The sequence below is a fragment of the Falco biarmicus genome, chromosome 4, assembly GCF_023638135.1.
Source record: "Falco biarmicus isolate bFalBia1 chromosome 4, bFalBia1.pri, whole genome shotgun sequence".
Taxonomy (NCBI): Eukaryota; Metazoa; Chordata; class Aves; order Falconiformes; family Falconidae; genus Falco; species Falco biarmicus.
In genome coordinates, this window is record NC_079291.1 from 66,569,836 (window position 1) to 66,582,675 (window position 12,840).

The window sequence follows — 12,840 nt, forward strand, 5'->3', positions numbered from 1 at the left end:
GCCGGCGGTAACGTTGTGGCTGTTCATTACTTTGGGGTTTCTGACATTTGGGTCACTTAATGGATTTGTCTCTTCCCCCTCTGCATCTTCCCCTCCCCGGCTGCCCAGGACCAGCTGTAAATTAGCCCTTCATTTCTCACATGTGTCTTTACTTAAATAGCAAATGCCTTAAACAGCAACCCCCCCCCAGCCCCCTCCTCCCCAGCCTCTTGGGTGTTTGGAGAGGGGGGGTGTGAGTGGGTATCGAGTGCCGGTGGGTGCCCAGGGCTGCCACGCTGGCTTTGTGCCAGGGATGCTGGGGCATCAGCACCAGCGTGCTGCCACTGCACCGCCCGGCTGGACCCCGCCGCCAGCCAGGATCCCCCCCCCGCGCTCAGACCCTGCCTCTGCGCGAGGGTTTGTGTTCAGGCTCGGAAAGCTCGGAGGGACCCTGGGCCCCTTTTTTTCCTGTTGCAGCTAAATTATAACCAGCCTTTGTAAGGAGGCAGCAGGCTTGCCTCCGCGCCGGCTCTTCCCAGGCATTTCTGTTGCAACTCTTCACCTTTTAAGTGGGAAGTTTTCTCTTTCGGTAGCAAATATTTTCCATAATTTCTAGGCTGATACAATTAAACCTAAAGAAGAGGGTGTAAATTATACCTCCCTGCAACTGGCCTTGCCCCCCTAGAGTAGCTAGGGGCTGGAAATTGGAGGATTTGCAATAATTAAGGCAAATAGTTGTTTTTGTTTGGTTAGAAAAACGGCCCGGTGCTGTTAGAAGGGAAGAAAAACCATAGAAAATGTTTTCCTTCCAATTACTGTGAAGGGGGGAAGAAAAAGTTGTGTGCAAAGCTGGTGCTGGGCTCTGTGCCGGGCAGAGACATGTAGAAACTAAACCAGGACTGGGCTGGGACGCAAACAGCAGTCGGAGAGCTGGGTGGCAAGGGTTAACGGGGCTGCTTCCCTGGGCTCTCCCTGTTTTCCAGTGAATTGGATCCGTGGCCTCCCACACCTCCAGTGGAGCATGAGCTCTTGCACTGGGCCGTGCTGGGTTGTGCTGGGCTGAGCTGGGGGCACACTGGGTTGTGCTGGGCTGAGCTGGGACATCCTCGCTGGGTTGTGCTGGGCTGAGCTGGGGCGCACTGGGGCACGCTGGGTTGAGCTGGGTTGTGCTGGGCTGAGCTGCGGCACACTGGGCTGCGCTGGGCTGCACTGGGGCATGCTCACTGGGTTGTGCTGGGCTGAGCTGGGGCGCACTCACTGGGTTGTGCTGGGCTGCACTGGGGCGTGCTCACTGGGTTGTGCTGGGCTGAGCTGGGATGCACTGGGTTGCGCTGAGCTGAGCTGGGCTGCACTGGGTTGTTCTGGGCTGAGCTGGGCTGCACTGGGTCGTGCTGGGCTTGCTGCCTGCATGTGAAGGAACCAGCAGCTCCCCGCATGTTGCCTGCATGGGCAGGGAAGAGCCGTGCGGGGCACCGGGGGAAGCAGCAGGACTCACCGGTGCTGCCCGGTGCCCGCGGTGGCTCTGCTGGACGGCGGGTGCCTGGGTGGGAGCTGGCACCCCAAACCCCGGCTGACCAAAATCAATAGCGAAGGCAGCAGGATGGTCCTTTTATGGTTTCCATTTCTCAGTCCACAAAATAACTGTGGAATTGATTAGTCTCCAGGGATGTGGTGAAGTTTGATTAATTTAATAATTCTGATTTCAAGGTGTTTTCCTCCCGATCCTGATCCGGAGCCCTTCGGAGACCCCCGGCAGCGTTTGGGCAGCTGTGACCCCCGTGCCAACCATCGCCCTGCCGCAGTGGGGTGCCGGGGGGGCACAGTGTGCCGTGGGGCAGGACAGCCCCTCGCTCTGCCAGGCTGGTCCCGTGGCCCCCTGCCCCACCGCCCCTGCGGGCAGGAGCGCTGAGCTCGGCGCAGTTCCTGGGAGCAGGGACCTGGGAAATGTCTGGTGGTGTCGGAAGCTTATCTGCTTTCCTCAGCTCTATCAGTTGGCCTAATAAAAGGCGCTGCCTCTCCGGCAAGCCTTGCCCGAGGTGTTTTAGGCAGGGCTGGAGCAGAGCCTGCTGCTGCGTACCTGGTCTTTTAGCTCCTTAGGACTTTAATCTTTGGACGATATTTCTCAGTCGAGGCGTCTTTTCCTGTAATTTCAGCCAAGTTTGTTTAGCTCTTTCCAAGAACAAGGCTTAGGAAAAATACATTATTTTTAATTGTGTTCAAATATCCCAGTGACCTTTTCTTTCAAAAGCCCAAGTGCCTGGGAGAAGGGACGCGGAGCCTGGCATGGAGGAGTCTGTCCTGTGGTCCAGCTGGGAGCCCAAACCGAGTGAGGGCTCGGCATCGGAGCCAGGGGTGAGCAGGGTGTCCCAGGGTGTCCCACATGCTGTGTCTGCGCTGTTTGACCGGACCTAGGGTGATCTGGCATCCCTGGCATCGCTGCCGCCAGCACTCCCACAGTCTGGCAGCCTCATCGAGGCTGGGCAGCCAAAATCTGGTGTGTGGGAGAGCCCAGCCCTGACCTTGCTTTGCATTCCTGGGAGGAAAAATATATCGCCCAGCCCCAATCCAGGCCTTGGAGTTACCTAGCCTGGAGGTGATGGATCTGGCAGCTCAATTCCTCGCTGCCATGGCTTGAGCTGGGCCAGGACTCTGATCCCTTCCTGGACACTCCTGGCCTCAGCCATCAGTTTTCCTGCTGATGTTTTCACTTTCCAAACGCCCGACGAGGAGCCGGGTGGCCGGCTGGCAGCGTTCGGGGCTCTCGCAGCCTCCTCTCCGCCCATGCAGGGGGGCCGTGCTCCCTTCTCGGCTTTCTAGGCTATGTTTGAAATTTAAGGGTTTTTGATCTTGGCATTTGTGAGTCTCCTGCCGGTAGCTGCTGTCCTGCTGCGTGGTGGTTTAGCGCGGCTCCCCAGTAGCTCCTGCACTGGTTTGGCAGTGGCAGACACGTGCTTTGCCTCCACTAGTGGCCCCACTCGTGCTGGTGGTGGGTACCCTGAGAAGAACCATCCCTCCACCTGCCTTTGGTGCCAGACCTCCGTGGGTGGCCGGAGAGCTCAGGGGTTGAGGAGCAGCTCAAGCAGGGATATTAGGGATTACCTGGGGTTGCTCCTTTGTGATGTTTTTGAGGGCAGCTGGAGCCCCCGGTGCGGTTCTGCCCCAGCACAACCCTCACCATCAGCAAACCAGATGTGGTTGCAATGCGCACGGACCCATTGTGGAGGGGCTGGGTCAAGGTCCACTTTTTTCAGCCAGATCCGCCCCAGAAAAGCTTCTTCCAGCATCCCTGAGGAGGTTGGGTCAAGGTCTCCCTCTTTCAGCTGGATCCACCCCAGAAAAGCTTCTTCCAGGATCCCGGAGGAGGCTGGGTCAAGGTCCACCTTTTTCAGCTGGATCCTCCCCAGAAAAGCTTCTTCTGGGATCCCTGAGGTGGTTGGGTCAAGATCCACCTCTCCCAGTCAGATCCTCCCCAGAAAAGCTCCTTCCAGGACCCCTGAGGAGGTTTCTCCATCGGCTGCAGCGGTCTCCTGGTGGTCCAGCTTCGGAGGCTTCAACTCCTGCAGCATCCTCGCTGCAGGTGGTGCCAGCTCCGGTGTTGGCCAAACTGTGGGTGCCCCCCAGAGCCTCCCCCCACCCCGAGCTGTGCTCTTTGGACAAGGCGCTTCTGGGGCTCCCTTCAGCGTCCCCCACGCTGGCCATGGCCACGTGCTGGGGAGGAACCACTGCTGGCCTTCTCGGCATGCCTGGAAAGGCTTTTAGTGGCTCGGGTGGATAAAGGAAAACAAATAAACTTGATAGACAAGTGGACAGCTTTATGATAGCTTCCCACTGACAGGGAGAAAGATTGGTTGTCGGTGGCTTGATAGAGAAATATCTTGATGGGAGTCAGATAAAGAGATGTATAACCTTGATGGTGGGGGATGAGGAGTTGGCTGTGTGGGAGGACGCTCTGGCAGTGTTATTCAAAAATAATTCTGCCTTTATTTGTTTTACTTTTTTTTTTTTTTTCGGGGGGGGGGGGGGAGGGATGCAGAGCCCTACAGTTCATTGAGTTTTTCCAAATAGATTTGCTAAATAAATAATGACCGTGATCCATATTTTATTTATATCCCACCTATCTACATGCAGCACCGGAGGTGTTTTACAATGGACCTCTTTCTCGCTGTTAAAGCTAACAAACTCCAAACTAAAAGCACATTAGACAGAGGCAGATTTACAAGGATATTTAGATGCCGAAGCAGAAAGACGGGCAGCTGGTGCGATTTGCGGAGGCGCCTCAGCCGCTTGCTCCCGTCAGTTTTAATGGGCACCTTGTCGCTCTTGTGGATCCAACTGGATGCTCCTTTGCATCTGGAGGCACCTAAGGAGCTCTGGGGAGGGGGGCTCCAGGGGGCTCCGGGGGCTCAGTGGCTGCCTCGGTGGCCTCAACATCCCATGGGACTCACAGCGGACCCCGGGGAGGGGGTCAGTCTGCCCGTGTCTGCTCACCCTTCTGCAGCGACATTGGTTCATGTATGGAGTTTTTGAAACTTGAGGGGGTCCGGGAGCGGATCCAGCCCATGAGCCCAGACCCTCCTGGGTGGCTCCGAGGTGTCCCTGCTAGCCCAGACCCTCTTGGGTGGCTCCGAGGTGTCCTTGCTAGCCCAGATCCTCCTGGGTGGCTCCGAGGTGTCCCTGCTAGTCCAGCCCCTCCTGGGTGGAGGACCAAAAACCCCACCAGTTTGTCCCACACGTCTGATTTCTGTGGCTGAGCTCCCGGCTGCCTGCGCCAGCCACGGCCCCGCACCGCGGGTGGTGGTGCCACAGCAGAGCGAGGTGCCGCCCAGTGGGGCAGGGGCTGTGGCATACGGTGGCCCCTGGCTGGTGACGCAGGGGACAAGGGCTGTGGCACATGATGGGCCCTGGCCAGTGACGTGGGGGGCAAGGGCTGAGGCACATGTTGGCCCCTGGCTGGCATCACAGGTGACAAGGGCCGTGGCACACGATGGCTGTTGGCCAGTGATGTGGGGGGCAACTGCTGTGGCACACAGTGGCCCCTGGCTGGCAACATGGGGGGCAAGGGCTATGGCACATGGCTGGCCCCTGGCTGGCGATGCAGGGGACAAGGGCCGTGGCACGTGGTGGCCCCTGGCCAGTGACACAGGAGGCAAGGGCTGAGGCACACGGTGGCCCTTGGCCAGTGACACAGGGGGGCAAGGGCTGTGGCACACAGTGGCCCCTGGCCAGTGACATGGGGGGCAAGGGCTGAGGCACTTGGTGGCCCCTGGTTGGCGACGCAGGGGACAAAGGCTGAGGCACACAGTGGCCCTTGGCCAGTGAAACAGGGGGGCAAGGGCCGTGGCATGTGGTGGCCCCTGGCCAGTGACACGGGGGGCAAGGGCCGTGGCATGTGGTGGCCCCTGGCCAGTGATGCAGGGGGCAAGGGCCGTGGCACATGGTGGCCCCTGGCTGGTGACACGGGGGGCTGGCGTGAGCTGGCGCTGTGCCGCGTTACTCACGTCAGCGTGTTGCAGAGGTGGCCGGGCGGTGTGTTCATGCAAATTATTGTCTAATTGGAGGGGACACCGTGGGTGCGCAGGCTGGACGGGAGGGGGTCCCCAATCCTGCCGGCCTGGGCCCGGGATGGGGCGTCCGTCTGTCCGTCGGGACACAACCCGGTCCCCTCGGTTGTGCACCTCCCTGCCTAGTGCACCCCCCCCCCAAATCACACACACACCTCCCCCCCGTGTGCACGCGGCGGGAGCCCCTCCCTTCCTCACGGTAAAGCACCCCCAAAGCTCCCCCCTCGTGCACTGCGCCTCACGGTGCAGAGCCCCCCCCGCAAAGGGACCCCAGCCCTGCCGGTGTGCCCCTCCCCCCGCAAAGGGACCCCAGCCCTGCCGGTGCACCCCCGCCTTGCAGAGCCACCCCGGTGCCGGTGTGACCCCCCCCATCCCTTGCAGAGCCACGCCGGTGCCGGTACGTCACCCCCCATCCATTGCAGAGCCACCCCGGTGCCGGTGTGCCCCCCCCCGCCCCCGGTGCCGGTGTGCGCCCCCCCCCCCCCCTTGCTGACGCCCCTTGCCGACCTCCCCCGGTGCCGGTTCCCCCCCCTCCCCCCCACCCCGCAGAGGAGGGACCGAGGCGGCGCGCGGGGCCCCGCCCTGAGACCGGGACGGGCGCGCGCGGCGGCCGCCGGTGGCAACAATGTGTCAGAGGCGGCGGCGGCGGCGGCGGCGGCGGCGGCGGCGGGGCGGGGCCGGGGGGCGGGGCCCCGGCGGGGCGGGGCGGGGCGGGGCGGGCGGCGCGGGCGGGGGGCGAGGGCGGCGGGCGCAGCATGGCGCGGCGGCACTGAGGGAGCAGCGGCCTCCCCGGCCCGGCCTTTGTCTCTCCGGTGTCCCCGGAGCGGAGGAGCCCGCGCGGGGGCCTGCGGCTGAGCCCGGTCCGCCCCGCAGGTGCGGGAGACGCGCACCGGGGTTCGCTACCGGGCGGCGGCGGCGGCGCCCGGAGGAACTTGGCCGAAGTTCGGCTGTGGGCGGGCGGGAGGTTCCCGGTGCCGGGGTGAGCCCGGTGCGCCGCGGGAGCCGCCCGGTCCCCGCCGCCCGGGCGCGGGATGCGGCTGCCCCGGCGCCGCCGCACCGCGGCCGCCCCCAACTTTCCCCGCTGACGGCGCCCGGGGCCGCGGGCGATGGTGAGGGCCGTCCGCCCGCCCGCCGCCGCCCGCCGCCGGCCCCAGCGCTCCGCCGCCCGCTGAAGCGGCCGGAGCCGCGCCCGCCGCTGCCCGGGACGATGGTGCGCTGGGAGGCGGCCGCGCTGCTCGCCGCGCTCGTCGGCGTCTGCGTCTGGACCGACGAGACCGGGAAAGTTATCTCGGATCGGTACGCCGTCTACTGGAACCGGAGCAACCCCAGGTGAGGCCGGGGGCGGCGGGGGACGGGCCCGGGGCGGCGGGGTCCGGGCTGCGGCGGCGGCCAAGTTTGAATCCTCGTTTCCCGACCCCTCCCCGCCCCCCGCGGGGCCGCGCCCGACCGGTGACCGGCGGCCGCTGCGGGGCGAGTGCGGCTCCGGCCCCCGGTTTGCTCGGGCAGCCGGGCTGGGCGGCCCCGGCGGCGGGGGGCGTGCGGCCGGGCCCGGCGGTGCCTCCGGCGCTCGCCCCCCAGAGTCCTCCCGAGGCTCCGGGGGCTGCGGCAGCATCGCCCCGTGGGGAGCGGTGCCGGGGGGCTGCGGCTCGGCCCCCCAACCCCCCCCCTTCTGCGCCCAACTTCGGAGAAGTTCCAGTTCCTCCTCCCTGTCATCCCCTGTCCCCCCCCCCCCCCGTTCCCCCCCCCCCAGCCCCCTATGTCCCGTCCCCCCCCACCCCGATCCCTCTCCCTGGCTCGGCGAAGGTCCTGTGAAAAAAAAGCCCAAAATATGGTAAAAAATGCCTGGGCGGGCCGCGGGAACGTCAAAAATAACCATTTTCTGTGGGGGGGGGCACTGTGGAAGGGGCTGGCGGCGGCGCGGGGGTCCGGGCTCAGCACCCGGGACCACCCGCCTGGGCTTCGTCTTGGGAGAGAAACCGCCTTTGGTTGCCCTGTCTTTGGATTTAGATTATTTCCCCCTCCCAAGCATTATTATTTCCCCCTCCTCAGCGAGAATTTAATTTCTGTCGTATTTCTTTGTTCATCATCTTGAGGAAGAACCAAAAACTGTTGGGAGAGTTTGAAGCCAGAAGGAATTCTGCTCCTGGCTCAGGTGCTGGGACCACCAGGACCCCCCCACCCCACCCCTTTCATCCCCTCGGATACAACTCACGCACGGACCTGTTTGCGGGGGACTCCTGTAAAAGAGAAAAAAAGAAAAAAATTGGAAAAAACCTTACCACCAAACTCCCATTTATTTTTTTTTTTTTTCCCCCCTGATAAACCGGAGTGATGGTGGCCCCGGCAGTGTCACCCGCCGAGCCATGCGGTGCATCATGGTGATGCGTGGGTCGCTTTGGTGGGTGCTCTGCGCCCGCTGCCCCCAGCTTTGGGCTGCTCTTTTTTTTTTTTTTTTTTTTTTTTTTTTTTTTTACCCATTTTGGGTAAAATGGAGGTTTTGTCTCCCGTGGGTCCCTGTGTGGCACGGGGCCGTGTGGGTGCACGGTGGGGCCTGGCCCTCGTCCCCTGGCTGGGGACCTGCGGCGGGGTGGGGGCCAGCGCTGCCCGCCTGGGGGGCTTGTCCCCTCTGGCAGGGGGTGAGCTGGGAGGGGACCCTTGGTGGCACCTTTTCTTCTCCTGGCAGCGTCCCGGTGACACCATCACAGTTTCATAAAGTTCCCGGCTGCGTTTCGGCGGGTGGCCGCAGACCCCCGAAGCTGGCGGGACGTGCACGGGGACGAGAACCCTTGTGAGCGTCGGTGTCTGTCCAGCCTCCTCCGCGTGTCCCCTCGGGGGGCTGCCTGGGTGCCTCGTGTGCCTGTGCACCTCGTGTCGCCCCGAAATTGGGGCGAGTCTGTCCCTTTGTGCGTGGCGGTGCCTTCGCCGTGGGCCGCCTGCGGTGCATATGGATTTTATTATCTCCTTCACATTTTTGTGGGGGATTGTAAGAGGCAGGGAATTACTATTTTTTTTTTTATTTTTTTTTCCCATTGCAAAGTTTTTGGTTACAGTTCCTGGTCCTCCCCAGCTCCCACACTTTGGGCTCTTTTCTTTTGTTCTCCCAAATGCCAAACATCTGCGAGGACACCCCACCCCCCCCCACCCCCCCCTGCCCAGTTAAACTGGCATCCCGGCCACTGGAGATGAGGACGGCATCGCTGAGCGGTCAGGGCCGTGGCTGGGATGTAGCACCCAAGTGTTCCTACGGTGATGCTGATGGTCAAAAGTAGCCCCTGGCCCTTGGGTGATGGGCGTCCTGGCAGCCGGCGTGGGACCTGGCATCGGGGATGGCTTCGGCACAGCATCCCCATCACCCCCTTGTACGTGCTGGGATGGGCGCCATGGAGCAGGCAGTGGGGAATTTATCCTCAAAAATAGGTGGTGGTTCATTATTCCACATTTTTTTTTTTTGTTTTGTTTTCTAATAGTGACATTGCCCAGGAAAATATTTTCGAGGAGAAAAATAAAATAGAGCAAAGGAAGTGTGAAGGGATGGGAGGGAAGAGCAGACAATGGCTGGTGGGCTTTAGCAGGCACGTCCGCACCGCCTGGCTCCGGGATGTGACCCAAATTTCCCCAATGTGGGAGCACCCCGTGTCGCAGTCGGCCAAGGTGCTCCCCGTGGGTGCCTTCAGGTCTCAGAATTCATGGCAATTTATTAGGTGGTACAAATACTGAAACTGCCATTGAGTTTTCTGCTTATTTCCTTTTTGAACCCAGCGGTGTTTTTATTTTGTCTGTCTCCGGAGTTACTAGAAGACTAGCTCATCCTTAAGAACGAGGGACCATGTATACATGTTTTTTCTGATCCCTTGTTTTCCTTCTTTTTTCCCCCCTACCATCTCATTTAATAAGGGGGAAATAAAAAAGAATAAAAAAAAAAAAAAAGAGGGGAGAAAAAAAAAAAAGGTTAAAATGCCTGGTGCTTGTTTGAATCCACAGACCTGATCTGGCGATAAATATTTTTCTTCAGGTTTATATTGCAATCTATATTTTATAAAAGACAGCAATAAATCCTCATGGTCAATATGATTTGCCCAGATTAGAATAATTCCATATATCATAATTGGGTCTAAATTAAAAATAAGTGGTTCCTCGGGATGCTGCAATTTGCCTGTTCTGTGGAGATATTTAGCCACTCGCTGTGGATTTACAGGTTTATTAATTTATTTATTAAAAAAGTGCTTTTGTAAGCATGCATTTGGAAAAGGTCGCGTGGGGTTTTGCTGGATGTAACTCCAGGGTTATCCTGGAAATAGCCGAAGGAGGAAGGACGTAGCTTTATAGAAACTCGCGCTGTTTCAATACCTGCATATAACTGTGGATTTTTGCTCTGTGGCACGTACAGACGAGCTGTCGCTGGTTGATCTCCCGGGGTGCGGGATGCGCTGGCCGTGCCCCAGCCATGGGTGCAGGTGCGGTGCGGCTGGTACCGCAGGGTGCTGGGTCTGGCACGGTGGGCAGGGGTCCGGCCGGGGCAGGGCTCTGCCCTCCGTGGGGTCTTGGGCAGCTGCGTGGTCACTCTGTGTTTCCCAGCCGGTGTGGGTACCGCTTACCCGCGGGGTTCTGGGGTGGATTTGCAGCCGTGGGACTGGGCGAGAGGTGCAGCGGGTCGAGTCTGGCATCCCGGGGAAGCATCCGCCGGTGGGACGGTGTCGCCCAGGCACCTCGGTGGCTCCGGCTTTGGCCCCCTGTGCCGCAGGAGGGTTTAGGATGGATGTCTTGGGTGTGCTACGGGGTGTCGTGTGGCGAGAAATCGGGTGTCTGGGAAACCTCCGTGCTCTGGAGAAAAAAAAAATAATATTTGTGGGAAGGAGTGACCTGTCCTGGAAGGGTCCCTGATCCCGGGACCCCCAACCTGTGGCTGCGGGGCTGCGACTGGAAACCTCTGGAAAGCCAAGGAAGGATGGAGGATTTCAGATTTGCTCTACCTATAGTTGTCTAATGGGCAGGTTATAGTAATTCCAGAATGACAGTGTTCCTGCAGCTGAACGCAGTTCCCATCTACGCTGCCGTGTGTTTCTGTATCTACAGAGGGGGAAATGTACAAAGTATTAGGTATTTTCCTCTCTCTGTTTACAGTACAGATACAAATGCTGTAAATGGTCTAGGTTTTACTTGTGGCCTATATTTAACTGTGAGGTCATTTCTCTGCCTCGGAAGGCTTATTTTCTGATTCTTTCTTTTTTTTTTTACTTTTTTTTTTGTTTTGTTTTGTGAGCACAGCTGGGATTTCTGTTCTGCTCCTCTGCACTCCCCAATCCTGGGATCGGGAAGCCGGAGAAATGGTTTTCTAGCAGGGGGATTTACCACGGTTGGCGGGAGCCCAGGTGATGTTCAGGGACAGTGGTGATGGTGGAGTAGGACTTTTGGGGGGCCCTTTGTGCACGGGTGAGGGGTCCGTGCTGCGGGGATGGTGGAGTTGGGGTGAAGGGGGCACGTCTTTGGGCAGGGGGAGGGTTTGGATGGTGCTCCCCGGCCTCTCGGCTTTTGTGCCCCTCTTCTCCGATGCTGCCGCAGCCCCGGTGCCCGCCAGTGCTTTGTCTGGGAGCTCGGTGTGCGGCGGCTGGGGCGAGGGGACCCGCAGTGCTGGGGCCATGTCCCAGTGACTGGCCAAGCCTGGGCAAACTGGCCTGCGGGTCATGAGGAGCTGTGGCCAGGGTGATGGCAGCCCGTGTGTGCCGGCTCTCCTTTGAGGGAGCGAAGATGGCACGAGTTTGTTTTTTTGGGTTTTGTGTATGTTGGGTGGTTTTTTTTTTTCTTTTCCAGGGGAATTTGGTGCTGGAGAGGGGTGGCTGAGCGGGAGGGCTCGGCCTGGGGGCAGACGTGCCCACCCCCGCCTGCGTGCTGGGGCAGGTTTGGTGCCAACCCTGCCATGGGGCTTCTCTGCAGAAACCTCCGTGTCCCAGTTCTGCCCGGACTGGGACCTTTGGGCTCAGCTCCCAGCCCTGCGTGATCCCCCTCCCCACTCCCAGCTGGAGCGCACCAGGGGCTGCACCAGCCTCTGCAAGAAACACATCCCGTTCCCCCTGGGAGTGATTTTAATCTGAATTTGAACTCTGGGGTGGTTCCCATACCGGCAGCAGGTCGAGTCCCCACACGGGGCTCGGGGTGCCGGCAGCAGTGCCGGGGTGGTTGAGTGTGCCGGTGCTTGGCCACGTCCCGCATCTGCGCAATTCCTGCTCTTCTAGTTTTCATCTGTTCTGTTTTCCCTTTGTGCCGAGATCATTTGCAGCCCTTCCCACCCCTCTTTTCCAGCCCGTTAAGCCGTGTTAGCTATTCTTCACCAGCCCAGGTCTGCGGCGACCGCGGTTAATGGAGAGCACATACACACAGGTCCAGCATCTCTGACAAGATTTTCTCTCTCTCTCTGTCCCTCTTTCTCTGCCTGTCCCTTTCTAGGGACCGCAATTACATTCCCTGCTGGTCACACATTTGGTATCCAAATGCTGGCCATGCGCCGCATCCTAATGCGAGGACGGGCTGGGGGTGTGTGGTGCTGCCGGTGGGCCAGCCGCTCCCCAGCACCCCCAGTGTCCCTTGGCTTGTCCCTGTGGGATGTGCCACTCCCCAGCACCTCCAGTGTCCCTCTGCTTGTCCCAGTGGGGCTGGGGGGATGTGCTGCTCCCCCAGCACCCACAGTGTCTCTCGGCTTGTCCTGGTGGGATGTGCTGCTCCCCAGCACCTCCAGTGTCCCTCTGCTTGTCCTGGTGGGACTGGGGGGATGTGCTGCTCCCCAGCACCCCCAGTGTCCCTCGGCTTGTCCCAGTGCGGGGATGCACAAAGATCATGTGGAGTGGGAACAGTGCAGGAGGCAAGGAAGAGAGGTGCCTTCAGTTACCACTGGAAAGCTTTAAAAGTACTTTCATATACATATATATACATGTGTGTGTGTGTATACGTACACACGCACCTATATACACTTGACACGCACAAATAATACAGATGCCCAAAGACACCTACGCCCACCCGGCGTTCCTCTGTGCGTGGCTGGAACTGTCCCCCTGTTATATACACGTGTAATATTTACCTGTGGGCTGACAGACATAAACAGGTTTTTGTTTTTTTTTTTTTTTCCCGTGTCTCCAAACACTGATCTTGGCATCCAGGCCTCATCTTGTCTGTCTGTCTGGCTGCGTACGCACGGCTGTCCCACGTGCTGGTGGCGGTGGCTGTCCGTATCCGTACCTGCGTACGTCTGACAAGGTTCATCTGTCGGGTTGTCTGTAAAATTGCAGCAATTGTTCTTTAAATAGCTCCT

The 12,840-nt window shown here is 59.8% G+C and overlaps 1 protein-coding gene across 1 annotated transcript in view; it reads left to right on the top strand.

Annotated features, from left to right (window-relative positions):
• Nucleotides 1-6,281: 6,281 nt before the first annotated feature.
• Nucleotides 6,282-12,840, top strand: part of EFNA2 (ephrin A2) — a 49,714-nt gene continuing 43,155 nt past the window's right edge. Inside the window, exon 1 of the mRNA XM_056338662.1 lies at nucleotides 6,282-6,869. Within this exon, the coding sequence (XP_056194637.1) occupies nucleotides 6,748-6,869 (122 nt within the window). The 5' untranslated portion in view covers nucleotides 6,282-6,747. The remainder of the gene's footprint in view (nucleotides 6,870-12,840) is intronic.